Genomic DNA, 23,677 nt, shown 5'->3' on the forward strand with positions numbered 1-23,677 from the left:
GTGACTTGATAACAAATGCTAGATAAAGACACTCTTCTCCACTCCTCAGACACATAAAACATCAGTCTTTATATATATATATAGTGTTTCTAGTGTAAAGAAAATGCTGTACTTATTCAAACAACCAGTTCTTTATTCTCCATTGCATTGCAAACAAGCAGAGACGTCTCAAAATGTGTGCAGCACTTCATTCACAAAAAAGGAGGGGCGGAGCTATGAGGTTTGACTGACAGTCCAATGGAGTTACGAAGTTTAGTCATAAGCTCTGTTTAAGACTTTTCATTGGTTAAATATTTGCAAAACCCACATAAAGACGTAAAGGGGGACCAATATTATTTATGACAAAAAAAAAAAAAAATGTTTTTCACCAGGAGTGACAACAAAATAAAGTGAAACCAGAGCATTTTGTGTTCACAATATATGTTAATTCTAGCTTACACTTGCTGCGTGAGTGTGGTTATCACCAACAGAGATCAATTAATCGCAACAGGCCTACTTGAGCCTTTCTCTCTCTCTGTTTGCTTTTTAGTTATTTTTTAGACCATTCCCAAAGTGACTATACATTATTCACAGCCTTTCAGGTACCTTTGTAGTTGATCTTGAAGCCTATAGATCCCACACTTTCATCAGACTGGAGGTGAAGCCACATCTGATGGGTCATGCTAACAATGAGGTCGGGAACAAAGCTGCCCGTCAGACTGAGGAGAAGAGAGAGATTAGACACATACAAATAAACAAACCAGAAGCACATCGCACTGAATGTACACTACCAGACAAAAGGTTGAGCACACCTATGCATACTTTATTGCTGTTTTGCATATTTTAAAATAACACCATGTCCTGTCCAAATGCGTTGCGATAAGATTTCCGAGACAAACAGCTTGTCTGTCCGCACCAAATGTGACACGATTACGAGATGCAACAAAATGAATACAAAATAACAGCCAATCAGAAGAGTGTGTGGGCGGAGTCTCTCTGCAAATTCACACAAAACTCACATTAGACATTACATTTTGCACAGTACCGTCATTCTTCATAACTTAAGACAAACATATCCTGGACTCCAAGTATGCCAAACGAGGAAAACAAACATTTGAATGTATTCTGAAGACGTAACATGATTATTTACACTAGTGGGATTTTGTTCCTGGTATATCATTCCTATCAAACAACCACTGCCCAGAGCACTGAGACTGGCTGAGAGGAATATTGATTTAGGAACAGTAAAGAATGTCCTACCTGTGTAAATGACTGTATATGTATCATCTTACCGTCACAGACTGTGGATAAGATACTCACACTTGTAAGATGGTTTTGGGGTCTCCTACTTCCCCTCCATCACCGATGGTTAGCGTGTCATAACCCAGTTCTAGGTCAAACTCCTCAAAGTTAATCTGAATCACCTGTCGGCAGAAATGAGGCATAATGCTTAGTGATGTGTCAAATGAAGTGAATTAAACTTTATGGCTCTTGCATAATTGAATCCTGACAGCTGACTGAAAGAGAGAGAGAAGACTGCCAAAACTCTCTTTACTGAATTTCATGGAGAATAAAGAAACCTTTATTAGAAGTAGTGTTAATTTCGTTAATGAAATCTATGACGAAAAATGTTCGTTGACTAGCTTTTTTTCCATGACTAAAGGCCCGTTCACACCAAGGACGATAACTGTAATGATAATGATAAAAATCAAGTTCTAAAAATCGTTTTAGATATAAAAGAATGAACAATTACGGCAAAGAGAAACAATATTGTTAGAATCACTTTTTTATTGTTGATGAACAATAAAAACATTGACAGCCAATCAGAATCCAACGAGCTCGAGCATTTAAAGCGGCAGACGACATAACTGCAGCGCGCGCTTATAATAAACTGAACGATATCGTGAATTGGTGTGGACGCTAATATAGTTATCGTTCTTGGTGTGAATTAGCCTTAAGACGAGACGATGACAAGATGACACCAACATCATTAAACGATATATGTGACTATATGTAATATATAATATCGTTGACAAAAAAAGATGAGACTAAAATGTAGTTAAAAAATAAAAACTTTACCAAAATCTCTCTTTGTTTTTGTCGAATAAAAAAGGGAGAATATTACAGACTGTTTTTAACAAGCTTCTACGAGCTTTCATGCTTTGCGGTTGCCAGATATCAAGATTTTAAATCCCCCAATCACAGTTCTTCTGTTAAAAGTAGGGATGCACCGATACCGATACCAGTATCGGCCGATACCAAGCTCGTGTACTTGTACTCGTACTTGTAAAACTACCCCCGATACTAAAGACCGATACCTCACGTGACGTAACTGACAGAATTTTCCGTGCACAGAGACACAGAAACGCGCAGAAACAATGTCAGCCTCAGGTGTGTGGAAATACTTCAAAATTAATGATGACAACACACACATTGCGAACTGCATGCTTTCAATTCGTTATCGATTAGTGAAGGCAGGATAGGCGGAATCGCGCAGACCAGAAGCGCTCTCTCTCGCGTGCGCGCTCTCCCAGTTCTCTCAGACAGCGCGATCAGTTCTCCTCGCGCCTGAATGGTCAAATGCACACATAGTTGTCGAAATGTCCATCGTGTGGAGTATCTCACGTAAATACAGTCGGTTATGGCTTAAGTCGACGTAAACATTTGGGTGAAAACAGGATATGTGTCAGTATCCATGGATTCGGTCTTAAAGGGACCGTAGCCTATATTTGTCATTAATGTTAATAAAACAACAAAATATGTTAAAACAATGTATACATGGTAAATAAACCTACTGTATCTGAAAAACAAGTTTATTTAATTTGTATCTCTATAGTATTTGTTGTATTGTTTGTAATTTGTTTGTAAATTTCTTTTTATATAACAACAATTATATATATTGGTAATTATGCCCTTTGAAGGTTATTGGACACTGTGAAATTTTTGTTCTTTAAGTTTGTGACAAGCACATAAAAATTATTACTTTTTTCAGTAATAATTAATAAAGAAGCTGTCCTACATTCATTCGTCTCACTGTGTTGTGCTTGGAAAACTGCAACATCAAAAAAAAAAAAAAAGAGAGAGAGAGAGAAATTAATTAACATATAGGCATCGGTATCGGCGAGTACTAGAAAAAAAGTATCGGTACTCATACTCTGTCCTTAAAAAATGGTATGGGTGCATCCCTAGTTAAAAGGATACATTTTCTGCCTTGTTGTGTACTTAATCTTTACAATCTGGCAAGCATGTCAAATACACCCAATGGAAACACGTCAATTTCGCACAAACTCCCATATATTGCAAAAAAGTTTTTTACACTCGCATGAGGTGCTTCAAAAAAGGAATATTCCGCAAAACTGCAATGGATTTTTTTTTTTTTTTTTACATTTACAGGTCACCTGGTGTACGTAATTGTCACATGATCATTCTTTAAATATGGCGCGGTATGTTTGGACAGAAGACGAAACAGAGTTCTTTATTAAACTCATAAAAGACAAAAGAATTATGGAAATACTGGACTAGAAACAAAGTTTATAAACAGCTATGGCTATGCTTTATTAGTAGAAACTGGCTCCCTTGTGCATGGTGCAGCAGGTGCAACAAGAGGCCCTATTGCATTGCACAACTTGATCTGTTTATCCGGAAATTCTGAATCCACAGTTCCTCTGTGAAATCGTGTACTATAACCTCCCAAAAACACCTCATACATGGCCGCTCCCAAGTATAAGGGGCTTTCCTTGTCATTAATGCTTGAATAACATGTCTATGTCTCCTAATATAATGGCTAGTTCAGTGGTACGTAAACCTACCAACATATGTCGCCATAATTCTTGGAATGACTTATCGCGAGATGAAAATATTACATCTTAATCGCATAACATTGGTTAAAGGAAACGCCATCGTTTCGCAATAGTCTTTTAATTGACATTTAGAAATTATCGCAAAAGTTTTGCGCAAATCTGTAATGGAAACCCAGCTAGTGATGAACTGTAATAAATCCAAACATAGATCTCAACTATATTGTTTGTCATTGTGTTTTCTGAATAAATGCACTTACATAACCTCTGTTTGACAAGTCTTTTTTGCTGTTCATTTTTGTAATTATGGAAATTATATTCACCGTTCTCATTTTTGAGAGAAGCTTCTTGTTTTACCAGTTTTCATAATGTAGAGAGTGTTCATTTATATGATAAATAATAAATCAGGAAACTAGATTAGGTTAAATAAACCATGCATATGAGCTGACATTTACTTGATTTGTGCTTAATGGCGAAAGTGCAATAATTCTGATGAAATGTAAAAAATAAATTTCTCAAATGACTACAGTTGTTTTTATAGTGCTCAAAAGAAGAATGTAATCATAACTCAACCAGTCAAGGTTATTATTATTATTTGTGGTACTTTGTTCCCAGCAATTATTGGTTAAATGAGGACATTTTTAAATTTATTGCCCGCCTTTTGCACTTCCAGCTTTCTCTCAGTCCTGTGGGAAACTGATCCTTATGAAAGAAAAAATCCATATGTAAAAGTCAGACTAATTATGCCCATTACACACAGCACAATCAATTGATTCATTCAAATGTAGTTATTTCAAGACTAGACCATCTCGTGAATAACTGGGAGTTCGGAAAAGAGGATCAAGGCTTTAGAAACAGGGATTAGAGGTGAGGAAAAAGCCACAGGCATATGGAGAGGCCTGAACTTTCTATATTGATTAACCCATTGAGAGGTACTGGGTGGAATTAGTTGCCATGGCGATGAGCCCTTCACCATGGCCAGGGCTTAGCAGGTATGGATGTATGAGAGCTACTTAGGACTGATGATTGATGCTCAGACGGCATCTCGCCACAGATAATAAAGTTGTTTTTTCCATGTAACTGAATACAAAATACTCCAGAGTCCCTGTCTCAATAAAGGTCACCGAATAACAAATTCAGCTCCACGGCAGAGATGCAGGATTGAACAGTTGGGAATGAGACTTGAGATGGCTGATCTAGGATCAGTCTCTTCTCTGGATTTCTAATATAAATCTGATCTCAGATCAGGCACACGACACATCAAAACAGAAACTTGTGTTCAGCGACTTGCCCTGTCTGTCTGCGGTTGTCATGGCGATTGGAGTCGTAAGCGAATGTTTTTGTTGGAGAGTGAGGTGCTGAGAATTGAATTGCAAAGAAATAAGGTAATAGAGCAGAATTATGACTTTACAATGGAGCAGTGAAAACGCTCCAGTGTTTTCACCCAAATGCAGGCAGGTCTATTTCATTAAAAATGAAAATGCGTCATTGTGACGGGTGTTTGTTTTAAAAGCTAGTCCAGAATCACTGTTCGGAAAATTAATTTGCTTTGGCCTGATGCTATTAAAACGAGTGTAAGAAAGAGAAGCCCAGACATTCACAAACACCAAACCGAAATAAGTGTGCATTTAATTGGGAAAATTATCGGTCTTAAGTATTTCGAACCAGTCAGTCATGTATAAGCTGTTAAAATAAAATAAAATACATGAATAAATAATACGATGTCCTCACAAAAATGGGATTTTCTGGCTTATTTATCGGTCACTGTGTCGCTTAAAGCATAATATTCAAGCATCTCTTGGAAAAACTGCACCTGTCCCGATTCATAACATGACATGACATAACATAACATAACATAACATAACATAGCATAGCATAGCATAGCATAGCATAGCATAGCATAACATAACATAACATAACAGAATATTACAATGATTTCTGAAGGATCATGTGACACTGAAGAATAGAGCGATGACTTTGTTTCAGCTTTTTCTTTTTTAATATATTTTAAAATATAATTTATTCCTGCAATGGCTCATATTTTAATTTGCAATAATATTTCACAATATTACTTTTTTTTTCTTATACTATAATTTTAAATCAAATAAATGCAGCTTTAATGAAATCTTACTGACCATAAACTTTTGAATAGATATATATATATATATATATATATATATATATATATATATATATATATATATATATATTACTGTTCAAATGTTTATGGTCAGTATAACATATATATATATATATATATATATATATATATATATATATATATATATATATATATGTTATACTGAAAAAATAATTTTTTTTGGGTATGACCTTTTTAATAATTATTATTACTTATTTTAAATTTGTTTTTTTTTTCGTATAATTTTATAATATTAGACTTTTTAATTAAATTCAATAATTTTCAATAACTTTTATTTAAAGTAACACACCAAAATTGGACAGAAAATATATTACAATATTATTAGATATTAATATACTATTCTCCATTCAGTTTTATGCACCAGAATAAGATTTAATAATTTTTTTTGACCAATTATCCAAATAATGTATAGTTCTAGAAAACTATTATTAGCATGTGAGCAGAGCAAAGCTGGGAGTGGATGATTTTCGGTGCATCCTTAATATTTTTGGTTCAACATTCAATTCGAAGCACAATGAACGGATTTTAAAGTCCTCCAAGCACACAGACATGTAACAATACCCACACACACAAGGGGTCTGATCAAATGCTTCCTCACACTGAAAGCAGAAAACAAGCTGCCAGGATGTCAAGCTCCCATAGTGCTGTTCGTAGTGTCATTTCCCTCGATTAAGTTCACAGAGATGGGATCTCTGGTTTCTCTAAGTCAGGCCACTTCAACTGTCACACAATCCTGCTGGGATTTACTGACAGCACAGACTCGTGGCTGCAGTATCACCCAAGCATTTCACAGATGCCGTTTAAAAACAAGAATGAGAGTACAAGCCATCGTTTGACCGCTGGTCAGAAAATTACAAGGTTGCTGCAAAGCAAAATGCTGAGTGTTATACTTCAAACTCTGATTGTCCAGGTCAATACATGACAGAACTCTCAACAGCAGAGAATAGCGTTTATCTGAAATAGAAATCTTTTGTAACATTATATACGTCTTTACTGTCACTTTTGATCAATTTAATGCGTCTTTACTGAATAAAAGTATTAATTTCTTTCCAAAAAAAAAAAATTCTTACTGACCCCAAACTTTTGAACGGTAGTGTATAATGTTATAAAAGATTTCTATTTCAGATAAATGCTGAAAAATAAACTTTCTATTCATCAAAGAATCCTGAGAAAAAAAAGAAAAAAAAAACTCTTTTCAACATTGATAATCAGAAATATTTCTTGAGCAGCAAATCAGGATATTAGAATGATTTCTGAAGGATCATGTGACACTGAAGACTGGAGTAATGATGCTGAAAATTCAGCTTCGATCACAGAAATAAATTACATTTTATAATATATTCACATTGAAAACAGTTCTTTTAAAATGTAATAATATTTCAGAATTTTTACTGTATTTTTGATCAAATAAATGGTGAGCAAAAGAGACTTCTTTCAAAAACATAAAAAAATCTTACCAATCCCAAACTTTTGAATGGCAGTGTATATGAATATATTTTAATCATATTGCAGTTGCTACAATTAATTAAATGCAATAAGCCACTTGAGGTTATGTCAAAATGATTTTACATCTGTGTCATGCTTAAAAACACCCCTAAAATGAAGTAAAAACAGTAAAGCATCTGCTTGTTGCTTTAGTTCAACACTGTGCTCTCTTTTTTTTCTTGTCCTAAAAGCTTTATATAAATATGAAGACTTTTTATTACCATCATGTTCACTTTCTTCTGTTCACTGAATTTTCAATCATGTCACTCAAATGAGACTATTTCAGTAGCTTTACCTGGAGCAGTATTTCAGTAATATCATGTCAGCCCTCCAGCACACGCGAGCTGTCAATTCAGGACCACGTCAAACGACAGTACTGATGAACAAAAGCCACAGCCTCAAAATGACAGGTAAGTAGTGCAGCTTGGTCCAATAAAAGACATTTGCAAGAAAATGTACTTCAAAATCGAAAAAACATGAACTAAACTGACTTCTTTCCTCCATTAGTCTGTAGTAAAAGCAGCAAATTCAACATTGGCTGAACTACTTGATGAAAATAATGGTTTGAATATTTACATGATCACAGGCAGTGACAACAGGGGCATTAAAATCCCAGATTAAATTTTCAGTTTCTCTTCAAAACATCAAAATGGGGTTCTGGCTCCCTGAAGGACAGTAATATGCCATGAAGAATAATACATTTTCCTTTCATCGCTGATAGTGAAAAGCTATTAATAAAAGTTTTAAAGCCCCTGATGTAAGTGTAGTGTGTGGAAAGAATACATCCTGAAAACAAGCCTCAGGGTATCCCATTATCGACAAAGATTGAAAAGATTATAAACAGCTCCTGTATAGGGTTGTCAAAAGCACCAGTACTTCGGTGCCAAGTCGATACTTATAAAAAAAATATATTAAAAATGTAACAATACCAGCCTTTCTGCAGTTCCGGTAGTACAGAGTACAATCTGACTGCTTCAAACGCTCCCGTGTGTATTTGTATGAGCGCTCTGTGAAGAGCATCAAAAGTTTCTATTTGCAGCGTTGAGCATTATAGCCAATCACACACGTTTGTTGAGTGCATGAATGCAATAGTCAATCAGAAGTGTTTAAGTTAGTCAGAATCCACTCAATACGCCAGAGTTTGTTCATTGTGAGCTCTGCTGTCTTGCGAATCGTTCTGTTACAACCAACAAAGTACAAACACAATGTCAATTGGTGTGCGGCATAACATTTTTGATTATAACGCGCTGTGGCTGAACTGAAGTGATATCAGCTTCATTGATTATAAAGGAAGCACTCGCTTTCTGTATATAACCCATTCATAATTTAAAAGTTTTATTGCAAAGTTTCGGGAGTGACAACACTATTAAAATTAAGATGTTTGACAACAGACGGGACAAAAAAAATCTGGTGTCAAAATAGATTTGCACATTAAAAGATTAGTTCACTTTAAAATGAAAATTACCCCATGATTTACTCACCCTCAAGCCATCCTTGATGTATATGACTTTCTTCTTTCTGATGAACACAATCGGAGTTATATTAATAAATATCCTGACGCATCCAAGCTTTATAATGGGGGGCCAACAAGTTTTGAAGCTCAAGAAAGTGCATCCATCCATCATAAACGTACTCAACACGGCTCCGGGGGGTTAATAAAGGCCTTCTGAAGGGAAAATATCCATATTTAAGAAGTTATAAAGTAAAATATTTAGCTTCCGCCAGATCACCTTCCGTATTCAACTTACGAAGAAAGTGTATCGCCTCTCGCAGTTCAAAACGCTACGTCCTATGCCTTCTGTATTCAACTTACGAAAAAAGCGTAACTGACACGATGTATCACTTCGCTTCAGAAGTCCTTTATTAACCCCCCGGAGCCGTGTGGAGTACGTTTATGATGGATGGATGCACTTTCTTGAGCTTCCATTTACTTTCATTTACTGCCATTATAAAGCTTGGATATTTATTAATACAACTTCGATTGTGTTCATCAGAAAGAAGAAAGTCATATACACCTAGGATGGCTTGAGGGTGAGTAAAGCTTGGGGTAATTTTCATTTTAAAGTGAGCTAATCCTTTAAGTCTGCCACTTGTTCTGTTACCTGTAATGTGTTTCTTTTTCATTGTATTACTAACTTTTAAATTTGATTTTTTTTTTTTTAATGCAATGCCTACTTGACTGAACAATGTTTGAAGGCTACATGCTAATGTTTTAACTTATAATTATTAATAGCATTAAAAAATAACTAATTTAATGTGTTTTATATATATATATATATATATATATATATATATATATATATATCGGGGCGTTTCCTCCGAGGAGGCAAGGGAGGCAGTGCCTCTTCCAAAAAAAAAAAAAAAAAATCCATATTACATATAAAACAACACAAATATTACAAATTATGACATTAAAAAGAGTCACTCGTATTTCTTAAGGAACACTGCCCAACAGTGACACCCGCAGGTAAAGTTTCCGCAGGAGTCATGCCTCCCTTTGCTCTCATAGAAAACCATAGAAAACCATCAGACCCCTGGCGTGCGGTGGGTTTTGTGGGGGGTAATTGAGAATGAATGGGGGAAAGTCACGTGAGAGGAGGCAACGTCTCCATTGCGCTATGATTGGATGTAATTGGTTATGATTGGATATGATTGGTTTGTGCGATAAATCCCGCCTCTTGTTTATGTGCACATTCCGCGCGTCAGTTTGAATGAACAAATGATGCCGTCAATGGGAAGACTAATTGAAAAGTAAGTAAACAGATCACCCAGTTAGATATCACCGCTTTATGTCATGTCAAAATCAAACTTGAAATAGACTGAAAGCATGATGACTGCGGGGGTTTTTAGTGCAATCAGCTTGGTGAAATTAAAAATACAATTCGTGTCTGTGACAGACGGTGTATACGGAGCATGACTGATGATCAAAAATAGCCTAAGTTGACTATTAAAAAGAAAAACATCAATACACAAATAAAATATATTGTTTAAATTATTATTGCCTTTAGTTATTATTTTGGAATGAATGTAGAAATGCTTAAAACACTAACTTGATGAGACTGACTTGGTTTTGATAAATAGAACAATATTACAATACATTGTTGATGTAAAATTACAAAATAGAATTGTATTTGGTTTCTTTTTTACTTTTTTGATGTAATGTAATGTTCATTTAACAAGGAAGACGTGTCAACGTTAAGACTAGAGTAATGCACATGAATTTACATTGATTCATAAATAAATAAAAAATGTGCCTCCTCATTTCAGAACACCACTGCACGCCACTGATATATATATATATATATATATATATATATATATAGCAGCCCTAAACGGACAAACTGCTCTACAGAGCACGTTTCATCACTATACTGTTCTTCTACAAAATCATTCCTGTTTTTAGAGGCAGCTTGCATCGTCACTACATTGAATACCCACAAAGAAGTAGTAGTAGTAGTTGTCTGGTTTATTAGAAGCAGAGACCGTTCTTTGTTAGAAGAAGTAAGAAGAAACCTCATTGCTTGACTGGTTAACGTACTCTCTGCAGTCTCAGACGACAACAACTTTGACTTGTGTCGGCCAGACGGCCACCGTAGCTTCTTTATTTTGCTTTGAAAGGGAGGGGTGAGCTGCCGTTGGTTGCTGTTCGCAACCTCTCCGCTAGATGCCACCAAAATTTACACACTGCACCTTTAAATTAAAACAAAAATTACGTGACAACCCTACTACTGTATGCAACTTGGTAGAACTACACAGTCCCAATGCAGTTTTATTCATTAGTAATTTATTTTACTTAATCTCTCTTTTTCTCAGACTTTTTTTTTTTTACCACAAAACTAAATAAATAAATAAAACGGAAGACAAGAAATGAAAAGAAAAGACTTGAACTGAACAGTCAGAACATGGATGAGGGGACATATGTTTCTGCCTGTCATGATCTGACCTTTGATGCTCCCTCTGAGGTTAATGCCCAATCTGGGCATCAATTTCCAATGAAAGACCAATGGGGCGACAGCATTTTTGTTTCTGCTTGATGAATCAGGTCATGCTCCATTCAGGACGGATAACTAAACTCTGAAAAGCAACCATCTACAAACGCACAAAGTCACGTTTAATGCTGACTTCTCCTTTAAAACCAGAGGATGTGAATGGACACAATTTGGGCTTTAATCATGAAACATCAACCAATTTGTGTGTGAATCACTCATAAAACCATTTCTTCATAATTTGTCCCTTTGAATTCAATGCATGCACTGTATTTATGAACAAATTACACAGAAATTCGTTCTGCTTGTGAATAAGGCCAAATGTGTGCTTGATGCAATGGCCTTGATTCTACATGCATATCGAGCACTGAGCTAAGCAGAGTTAACAAATCCCTTGATAAACCAGTGATCCGTTTATTATTTTCGTTATCTTCATTTGAACAAAAAGCAAACAACAAAAAGAAACCAAACTGACATTGTATCCTACATTCCCACAATCCAAAAGTGTCACAATGGACTCTAAACTGAATTAAGCCCCGACACAATTCAAGTCACTCTCGCCAAGGTTAAAGAACAGAGTGCAATATAAATAAATCGCCACCCTAAAATTGTCTGCCAAAAATAAGTGAGCAATAATGTTCCCAGGCTGTATTGTGACAATTAGCAATTGCTCACTTGTAACAGGGTGGTCTGCTGATACATTTAAATAATCTCTGATCTGATGTCCTGAAATGCACCTTTCCACGTTTCTCTTCTGTAGATTAATGACTTTTGTCACTTGCTTTTTCCATAACTTAGTGAAAACCACCAATCAATTGCACTTTCTGAGAAACGTTTTAAAATTAGTACAAAGCTATAATTGCAACAAATGGCAATTGCTTTTCTGAACAGGTAAAACGGGGGACAAGTACATTAGGCTTAGCACCATAATGGCTGAATATGGGTTCAAAAAGCACATATTTACAAAAAAAAAAAAAGGTAAGGGAGACTGGGACTAGTTGTCACACAGGTGGTAAGCCTAATATACTTATCCCCATTTTACCTGTTCAAAACATCTATTGACATTTGTTGCAATTATAGCCTTGTTTTTCAGCTGTATTTCTGTTTGGCAAAACAACAGTTTAATATATTGGTAACACTTTACAATAAGGTTCATTAGTTAAACATTAGTTCATGTATTAACTAACATGAACTAACCATGAGCAAAACATTTGTTACTGTATTTACTAATACAATTGTTCATTGTTTGTTCATGTTAGTTCACAGTGCATTAACTAATGTTAACAAGATTTTAATAATGTATTAGTAAATGTTGAAATTAACATTAACAAAGATTAATAAATGCTGTATAAGTGCAGTTCATTATTAGTTCATGTTAACTAATGTAGTTAACTAATGTTAACTAATGAACCTTATTGTAAAGTGTTATCAATATGATTGTATGTTACCTGTTTTTGCTGTTTAATGAATTGTGTTTCACTTCATTTTACTGTTTAAATTTGTTAAAAAGCCTATTTAACGGCAGTTTCCCTCATGTAGTGTGACAACATGCCCCATGAGCATAATGGTGTGTTTAATGAACTGTTCTTTCCTGCACAATAATGGTGGAAATATTAAAAATAACAGTACAAAAAAGTATGACTTGCCACTAATACTGATCTTTTTTTTTCTTAGAGTAGTGTCTACAAACTCTTTGATTTATTGAAAACAACACGCCAAAGCCAAGGCTGCAGGAAAACAACACAAGCATCTCTATTCAAGCTGGCAGAGTTCCAGACCTTTCAAAGTGGTCCAATGCGAACTGAAAAAAGTAGGAACAGAAAAAAACACATCTCTATGGCCCACAAGGCTTTCATGCTACTCTCCATCCATCATATGATGGGAAAACGTCCAGGCGATTTCATCACGGCCTTCCGAACATTTAAATGGTCCTGAGAAAGTTGGGTTGTAACACAGCTTTCCAACTCAAACCTTGGGTGATTTGCCTGCAGAAGTATGAATGAACAGTCAAAGTAGTAGATGTGAAAGTTGGCATGATCAGGACCCTCTACTTTTTAAAAAAACGGCCCCCTGAAAGTACCTGGATAAGCACAAAACTTCTTTATAAATCTACAAGTGGGCAGATGAGTAGAAGGCCAAACATTCTAAACTGAGATAATGGTTTGTTCGTTTTAATTTATTGCCTGTGTGTATCATTCCACCACAGCAAGAGTCAATCTCAGAGACCTTGACTTGAGGTTAGGAAGAAGTTTCAGGGTTTTTTTGTTTGTTGCACTCAATAGATCTGCTATTTCAAGACAAATTGCAATGTTAGTGAGTCACATCACCTGGAATCAATTGCAAGGTCCTGCAATGACAATACACACATGGCTGAAGTGAGAGAAACATTGAGAACCATTTACAAAAAAAAAAAAAGAAAAAAGAAAAAGAAAGTGACACTAGTGAACTTTGATTCCCGATTGCATGACTCTTATGAGCTGAATTATTAAGTGAATCAAAACAAAAAAACAAAAGTGCAATTCTCAAGCTAATGACTCCTATGAAACAGTCCGTTTTAGTGAATGAAAAACATACGGCATAAGCGATGAAATCAGATTCTCAAGAGAATGGCGCTTATGAGCCGGATCTTTTCACAGAATCAAAAAACTACAGTGTAGCCAGTGAAGTCTGATTCTTGATCAAATGACCTTATGAACTGGTATGTTTTAGTGAATCAAAAACATAAAGCTCAACCAGTGAAGTCCGATTCTCAAGTGAATGACTCTAATGAGTTCTTTTTAGAGGATCAAAAACATACCAAGAGATCAAAATACGACTCCCGAGTGAAAGACTCTTTTGAGCTGGTTCTTTTTAGTGAATTCAAAACGTTTCTCATTTTGTGTCCTTTTGCTTTATATTCGCTATTGCAATAATCCAGATTCTACAAATGCATTCAAATATTTCTTTTTCAAACTCAAAAGAATCATTAACTGAACCAGAATCGTTAAGACGAAGCAGAATCACTGAATTCTCCACCCTACACGAGTAACATCTCTCTCTTTCTCTCTCACACATTCACATATTTATACACTGATTATCTCCCTACACACATTCACATGCTCATATTTTCTTCCCTCAATGTGGCTGTTGCAGGGGTGCAATTCAAAACGTTGGAATTAAACTGAAGTGTGGCCATAAAATCCACAAGAGCAATAAAACAGACACTGTTCACCTTTATACACACATAACTAACAAAGCCCATCATGCAGTTCCCTATAAAAGTGTAAGGGCTTTGTGAGGAAGAAGGGATGGAGAGGGAGGTGTTTGTAGGGGACAAGGCCACAATAACGTGCAAAAAGAAAAACAAGGGAGGAGGCCAGGAGCAATCGCACAGAAGGCCAGGAGAGACAGGGGAGTCAAAGGATCAGACGCCCATGCACTCTCTCTGATACTGCGACGACAGCATCACCACAGGCCCTGTACACGAAGCTGAGCCGAGTCACGGCAGAATACTAATGCCAACCTGTGGACCACAGTCAGGGCTCGACAATAAGGACTGCCTGATGGCCCGGGGACAGCATAAACGACGCCCGGGGCAGTTGATGAAACTGTCACTTGCCCGATTGGGCCAGTGCTGCATCATTAAGAAAGTTAAAAGGGATAGTTTACCCAAAAATTACTTTCTTCTTTCAAACAAATACAATCGGAGATGTATTTAAAAATTTCCTGGCTCTTCCAAGTTTTATAATGGCAGTGAATGAGGGGCCCGATTTTGAAGCAAAAAAAGTGCATTCATCCATCGTAAAAGTACTCCACACGGCTCCGGGTGGATAATAAAGGTCTTCTAAAGCAAAACCATAGGTTTTTGTAAGAAATATATCCATATTTAAAACTTTATAATCTAAAATAACTAGCTTCCGGCTGACAACCAAACACATACTACGCAAGTTGACTTGCGCCACATGAATAACCCGTAACGTGATGTATGACGTAGGAGTATCGTAAGCTTAGGCGCTTCTCGTGATTTAAACAAAAAGGGCTGTGCAACAAACTCAAGCTCCTCTACTCTTACATCAAAATCCTCTGACATTTCTCTTTAAAATTTCTTGTTTTAGACTTCTAATTTGTGACCAGTGTTTTGTTTTGCTCTATCTTCTTCGATTCTGCATTCGTCATTCCATCATTTTTGGGTGAACTAACCCTTTAAGACTTGCCAATTTAAATATTCAAGCGCAAGAAGATGCAAAAGAGAACTTAATTCGGTGCTCATGCGCTGTGTGAGAAGTTTTGTGTGCAAAACACACATCCGAAGTGCTCCCAGAAATCCAAACAATAGTTATTTTTCCAGAATCATGAAACAGATGTTCCCAACCATGATCTTATAGGTTGGGTATTGTTTGAATTTTAACAATTCCAATTCTGCTTATCGATTCCGATTCTTATCGATTCCCAATTTCAATTCCAATAAGCTAAAAAAATTAAAAATTTCATTGACATTTATTCTGTATAATTGCAAAGCATTTCATTGTAGCTGAATACCATGAACAAAAATCCACAGGCTAAAGAACACTTACACAAGGAACTTTTGCCGATGGTTTAAAAATACCACAGCAAAAACAACTAGTCTAACTAATATAAATTTCGAGCATTATTAAAGACAAGTAAACAAAAAAACAATAAACAAATTAGCAATTGCACAAATAAATACAACTGAACAAAGATACGATTGAAATAAATGGTGTTTTAAGATTTTCAGGTATTCAGATACAGAAACTGTAATCAAATGTAAAATAACACTGCACTTTACAAATAATATATACATTACAAATATAGTTACAAACGTTATTCAGTCAAGATCAGCGAGTGAATTTTCTCTTTGTTGTTGTTTGATTAATGTTATTATAGAGACGGCAGCGGGAATATTAGGCTGCTGTCACTTTAAGAGCTGCACATATCCAATATACTGTTAAGTGTTTTCTTTCTCAACTGTTTACGTTCACTTAAGACATAACCGACTGTGTTTATGAGGATATTTTGACATTTCTGTGTGTATTTGTCCGTTCAAGTGCAAAAAGACGCAGAAGAGAACTCAGTTTAGTATCACACACTATTCAGTATGATAGGCGGCTTTCTGTGCGCAGGTTTTGGATGTGTGCGCAGCACAGAAAACAGTGTGCGAGTCTTCTTACGCTTGAATGGTTTAAAGTCGTATTAATGTCCACACAAAGGAATCGATAAGAGGAATCAAAATTTTTCATCTTATAACAAGTATCCGATTCCTAACCTTTTTCGATTCCAGAATTGGAACTGGTTTTCGATTCCCCACCCTAATCTCCTAACATCTAAATGTTATAGAATATAAAAGGCATTATCAAAAATACTTTTTTTGCTCTTACCTTGTTTAGGTTGCTGGCTGTGATGATCCACACACACTGGGAGTTGCTCTCATACTGAATGGGGAAATTCGGTGAGGTGAAAGTCCCTGACGGACCTTGAAGATTTGATCCACAAGTTTTCACTGTATAAAGGAAAAAAGAAGGAGAAAAACAATCAGGAATGTGCCTTTTCCCTTCAAAAACATGTCAAAGCCTCAGCTAAATGGTTTCAGCTGTGGTCAGCAGCCACTTAATGTTTTCAACTATTGATTTGATAATTAGGAGGGAAAAAAAGTCTGCGACCCCACCATCTCGAGGGATTGAGTTTCACTTACCGCTCGTAATGTTTTTGCGGGATTTGCATGGCTCATATTGGAATATAAGCCACAAGCCTCCACCAGTCATCCATGACCGTCTTAATTTGTCAACGATTAGCAATCCAATCAAATCCTCAGATGACTAACTTCATGCCGGCTAAACGAGTTAATTCGAAGCAGGCTTAGCCAAACACACTTGGGCCTGATTCGTCATCTTAATATAGAAACGTCAGTTATAATTTGCTAAGTAGACACGCTCTGGTGTTTCTCTCCCAAAGCCAGTGACAGTGATATCTTAAAATTGACGACTGCGGGTTTACGCCTTCTCAAATCCAGCCTCTTGTACTTTTGCCGCATTTATCATGGTTGATGTCAAAGTGACAGGGCTTTGATGAAAAGACAAGGAGGCATTATCTCCAACGGCAGCAGGTTTCACTATCAGCTCCTGACATCTTGATTGCTTTTGAAAATGAATAACTCATTATCTCAGGCAAGCACGGGGGAACCATGAGGCTCCTTCAGGCCCAAAAGCATTCTTTTTCCTCTGAAAGTCATCCTCTCGTCAAGGGGCTCCTAATTAGAGAAGTATCCTGTGACAAGCCCTCTCCAGTCTGGCATCCGTAATAAACTTTAGCTCGAAATGATGAGGTGTTTGCGTGAAACACCTATCAACAGTCATAAGGGAGGAATACCAATAAACCTATGTGGAGCCAGTGAGAGCTGAGGGCAGTGTGTTTGTGTCTGTGTGTTTATTAAAGGGGTCCTACTACGCTTTTTCACATGTTCAACTTTCTTTAGTGTGTAATGTTGCTGTTTGAGCACGAAAAAGGTCTGCAAAGTTACAAAGTCCAAAGGGAGCTATTCTCTATATCAGTGTCACTGTTTCTAAAACACCTCCATTGTAGTCTTGAGTTTTCTTCCGGGAATGGACACGACACAATATTCCTCATTTAAATAATTCCCGCCCAAGACATACGCAAAATAAAGGGGCGGGGCCTGGTTGAGTTAGTTAGTAGTGAGTTGAAACTGGCAGTTATGGTAAGGGGCGGGACATTTCCCAAACACGCTCAAAGTGCTTGACCAATCACAACACACTGGTCCAGCCGACCAATCAGAGCACATTGAGCTTTTCAGAAGGAGGGGCTTCATAGAGACAGGAACTAAACAGAGCGTTACTGACAGACTGGGAAGAGAGGAGCTGCAACAATGGAGAATATGGGAAATATAAAGTGTTTTTTGAACATTCAAGCATATTCTAGTAGACCCTAAAAACAAAATCAAGAAATACATTGGGAAATATTACCTCATGTTACAGAGTCTTGTGAGTAATATGCAAATCAGTCATACATTACATGAACTGTATTAAAAATAAAACCCAGATTTCACTTTGGACAACAAGTGGTACATCAAGTACCAAAAGTGTTCATCATACAAAATTGAATCTCAATGGCTTCATGCTCTCGACAGCCAATAATTCACTGCACTAAAAACATTGTGGTTGGCACAAATCATATTTATCCCTGTTGAAAGCAATCTCTTATTTAATGTAGTCTGAGTCACATTCTCTCATATATTTTCACGGCCCAATTAAACAAGAATTTGTGGTAAAAACAACAACAACAACAACAACAACAAAAGAATGCATGATATTATAATAATGTTTTTTTCCTAGATTAAATAATTGTCTACTAAATAAAGCATATTATTTAAATATCTAGAAAATGTTTAATGGAAAAAAAAACAAACAGCATATCTTTTTCAGCACATTATTAAATAAACTTATTATATTATATTGCTTGTAAAAACTAGGCTTAAAATTATTTTGCTAATAACAATCTGGTCCTTGACACATATTATATCGCTCCCCATGTGTGTTTATATATATATATATATATATATATAAATATATTTATTTATTTATTTATTTGTGTGTGTGTGGTTAGTTTGGTTCATTTTATTAATTGAATTTAACATTGTTTTCTCCTGCTGTCAGTGACCCCATTAGAAAACACGACACCAGTTGCAAAGCACTGTAACAATGTTAAGAGGTCTGTTCTAGCGAGGCTTTACAATTACCTCTAATTTCACATTATAACAAATTCACCTGTTTAATCACTTTTTTTACTTTTTAACAACCCAAAAATGAAAGCGAGAGCAAAAGGGAGGATGTCAGGTGTCGGGCCCAATAAATGGATGAACTGAAATTTATGATTAACCCAGCGTACCCCTGTGATGTCAAGAAAAAAAAAAGTATATATATAGATCTAGACAATTTTCTGCATGATTTCATGTTGCATCTTCTCAATTAGTTTGTGCAGCCTGTAGCTCCAGGAACAAACAGGCACCCAAGTGACATGAATGTAGTGATTTAGTCGAGAGGTAAAGGTTAGGGACCTGCTGAGAGAGTCACACAAATTTCACACGTACGTGCGTGTGTGTGTGTGTGTGTGTGTGTGTGTGTGTGAGAGAGAGAGAGAGAGAGAGAGAGAGAGAGAGAGAGAGAGAGAGAGACACTTCTCATCCATACTGAGTGGGTTCTCGAGTGGATAACATTGCGGGGGAATGGTGCTTTTTGTAAGTCTGCGCAGTAGGTGGTCATGTTCTCTGAGCACACAGACCCCCAACGACGGCGGCAGCTGTCCAGAAAGCTGCAGGCACTCCTTAACACAAATCTGACACAGCTAGCAAGTTACATGAGGATCACAGGATGATTTCTGTCCCTGGCTACGAGCTATTTGTGGCAACACCCTTCACTCTTTCTGTCTTACAGCAAACATTTTCTGCACAGTTTTTTGTTCAATATTTAATTTGTTCATTAATGTACATTAATTAAATGTTTAAGCGAATTTGAGCATCTTGTGAAATTTTATCTTGTTTATTTATTTATTTTAAAAAGAACATTTACAAGATTTTTCAACATAAAACATAAAATGTATCCTCCATGTTTGTGTTTTAATATCACATTTTTATATATTGCAGTGCCCCCTGGAATGCAATTTTAACCGAGAGAGAGAGAGAGAGAGAGAGAAATTAATGAAATTTCATGAAACAACACTTTTATAGGATGCATTAAACTGATTTAAAAAAATCAAATAAATGCTTTTCTTTTGGAAAATTATCAAAAATATTATCACAAAAATATTAAGCAGCACAACTGTTTTCAATACTGATAATAACAAGGTATGTTATGGCTGCTGAAAATGCAGCTTTGCCATCACAGGAATAAATAACATTTTAAAATATATTACAACAGAAATCAGTTATTTCAGAATTTTTACTGAATTTTAATCAAATAAACGCAGCTTTTTAAAATGTTTTCTTTCAAACCATTAAAAAAATCCTACCGAAGGTCAAAATTTAAATAGTAGTGTATCTATAAAATGTTAAAATGAATATTTTTTATTAAAATCGTTTGAATACACACTGATTCTTTTGGCCTTGTCTTTGCAAGCATCAAAGGTCTCATCAACAAACATTTTCAGTGGTCATTCAGTTGACAAGATAAGCACTGCCCTCTGACTTATTTTTTTCTGTCTTCTTGTTCTTTTTATTGTACAATTACGACAGTACACGCTTCTACTATTTGTTTTACCCTCTGTATCTCTCTCTCCATCATGCTATCTCACTAATAATGTCTCTTAGTCCTTCCCACTTTTCTCTAGACGTGCGATACTAAGAGCTACAACACTGATGCAGTGTACACAGGGTGTCCATAAACAATTCACAAGTCCATCCCTGCTGTTATTCCTGTCGCTGCGCCTCAGTGTTGCTGTACTGTTCTTACATACTGACGACAACGACTTATGGACAAGCTGGCGATTTAAGAGCTCAGGGAAACGGTCCAGAAACCTACATCAGTTCTCTCAATGACGTATATCTGCGCATGCTTGTGCCTTCCCTGACAGCTCAATTACGGCCTGCTAAATGAACGGCCTTGGCTTGGCTCTCTCGCCTGTAGCAAAGCAGCCAGAGAGAAATTATCTATAAAATTAAAGGGCAGGATGAGCAAACAATTCATTACTTGGCCAACGATAACCTGTCACTTTTTATCCCACCTTCACAAAACAATGACTAGAACGCAAGACTGACATTTGTTTACAAAAGAAGTCAAAGGTAAAGAAGTAAGGGGGAAAAGAAATACAGGATACAGATTCATATCTGAATATTCAGTGTACAAGCTTTATACACTGTAAAGCCGAATAAGTTGGCAAAACTCCAATAAAAAAAATAAATAAAATAAAAAAAATTATTTTCAAATATTTTAAGTTAAGAAATTTAAAGTTTAAGTAAGCAGAACTTGCAGATTTTCATTTTGTACTCGTACATTTTAATTGCTTTTAACTTGAAATATTTGAGTAAACTAATTCATACATTTAACTTGTGTAATCATAAATTTATCATACTTATAAATCATCATAAATTATCATGTAATCTTAATTTAAATATTTTTAGTAGTGGAAACTTTGCTTTGCTTTGATAAAATTTAAGTTAAGTCTAAATTCAAAAGAAACAAGTTCATAAAACTCAAAACAATGAAACAATTCAGATTACTTAAAATGTGTATTTTTTGTGAACTCAAAAGAAAAAGAAAGTTCTAAAAAAGTTCTAAAGTTAATTTGAATGAACTAATTTGTTTAATTTGAGTTGGCTCTACTCAAACCAATTAATTATTTTGAGCGTTAGGGTTTACAGCGTCGAAAGGTGAATTTAAGTCAAATAAAATTTGTATAAATTTTATAAGAAGCTAATATTGAGTAACATTTTAGATACAATATTGCCAGTTACACTGCCTATTTGTGGTCCGCCGACAAAGATTGACACATTACTATCCCATGAGGCCATTGGAGGGGATTTGTGAATGTCAGTGACACTGGTAGGCCACATAACAATGACAACATTATGAATGTAGTATTCATTCATACTACACATATTGGGCCTCATTCATGAAACACGAGCAGAACGAATTATTGTGTAAATCATTCATAAAGCCGTTCTGGCGTAAATTCTGCTCCCTAACACATGTAAATGATGAACGTTCTGTGTTCTAATTTACGCAAACAGATGGCATTTCATTTTGATGCATAAATGATGCATAAATGACATTGCATTTTGATGCACTATATACCATAATAATATTTCACAAGTTGATTTGCCCTGCCTTTATTTATTTAGTTTTTAACTGTTCAACTTTGGGTAACAGGCAGTGCTCGTCACTGTCACTTTTTACCCAGCCGTCCAATCACAGTGGAGGAGGGGCGGGACAAACTATACTATATGGACCAATCATCCTACTTGTACAATGACTGAACAACAATGGAGAAGTTAATATTGCTGGTTATTGCAATCCCGAGAAGGAAGTCCAGAAGATTCACAGCATTCCTGGACACGTAATTTGCGTAGTTGTAACTCATGGGTGGGGATTATGCTAATTATGAATGACCGTGCACACTATTTACAAATGTTTGGAATTCATTAATATACACACGTTGAACTACCAAATCCATTGTATACAAAGCATTTGTGAATCCATGTGAGGTCCATTTTACACACAAATTACTCGTATATTTACGAAAGTTTCATGAATGAGGCCCATTCATACGATAAAGACCAGTTGCAAAGTAATGCTACTGGTTTGATGCAGACAGTTTTGCTCCTTTTAATAAACGAATGGGTTGAATGAATAACTCCGCAATTCATTTATAAAGAAAAGTCACTTGTCGCCACCTACTGGCATAACTATATAACCTGCAGAAAGAGTCACAATCCACACCACTCTGCTGAACTGTATATATCAGTACTCTTGGAATGATTTAAGGATCGGATAAACTTGTATAAAGTTTTACAGAGTTTATTAAAAATATTTTTTACCTGCTTTTCCTACCTCTTTGGTTTAAAAGTACATTAGCCTGACTGCCTGCTGTGATTCTTACATTATCGGATCGTTTAATCAAGAACATTGCCGTCGGTTTTGGCATTTCGATACGCTTTTAGTTCTAAGATGACTTCCTTTATGCATCCCTTGTATATTCAGCCCTATTTGCCGTTTTACACTTCCTGACACTGAAGCCGACCTCTACAGGGAAAATGGGCCAAGTCAGCAGCAAGCATAAAGATTAGGAGACTCCAAGACATTGGAACAGGCTGAACAAAAAACAATTGCCACCTAGAATGATCAATTACATCATTAAACCTCGAACACTGCTCCACACCTTTATTTTCCTGCATGGCGTGGCCTTAAAGCCATAAAACTCAGAGTACACACATCCAAACACGCATTTATAGTCCATCTTGGAAACAAAATCACCTATTTAAGAGTGCTCGTCCTTCTACATCAAGACCAATTGCCTTGTCTTGTTTCAAAAATCAAGAATTACTAAACATTATTTGCAAGCAATTGACAGTGGTTTGAGTTTTTAAAAGGGCCACATGTGACAGTAAATTCTCTGTCTTTTTCTATCCGCTGATAAATAAGCACAAAAATGAGCTGCGAAGATAAACTGTTTCCCTAGGTAGCCACTTGGGGTCGCACTTTCTGGGTTCTGCTCAAGGAGGTCTGAAATACCTGCAGAGTGTGTTAGCATTCACTTTCATATCAATG

General features: G+C 36.0%; 1 protein-coding gene across 1 annotated transcript in view; it reads right to left on the reverse strand.

Annotated features, from left to right (window-relative positions):
* csmd3b (CUB and Sushi multiple domains 3b) overlaps window positions 1–23,677 on the reverse strand; it is a 484,809-nt gene that overhangs the window by 198,548 nt on the left and 262,584 nt on the right. Inside the window, 3 exon segments of the mRNA XM_051873165.1 lie at window positions 586–698; window positions 1,300–1,403; window positions 16,784–16,905. Of these exon segments, the coding sequence (XP_051729125.1) occupies window positions 586–698; window positions 1,300–1,403; window positions 16,784–16,905 (339 nt within the window).

Source organism: Ctenopharyngodon idella, chromosome 19, assembly GCF_019924925.1.
Source record: "Ctenopharyngodon idella isolate HZGC_01 chromosome 19, HZGC01, whole genome shotgun sequence".
Taxonomy (NCBI): Eukaryota; Metazoa; Chordata; class Actinopteri; order Cypriniformes; family Xenocyprididae; genus Ctenopharyngodon; species Ctenopharyngodon idella.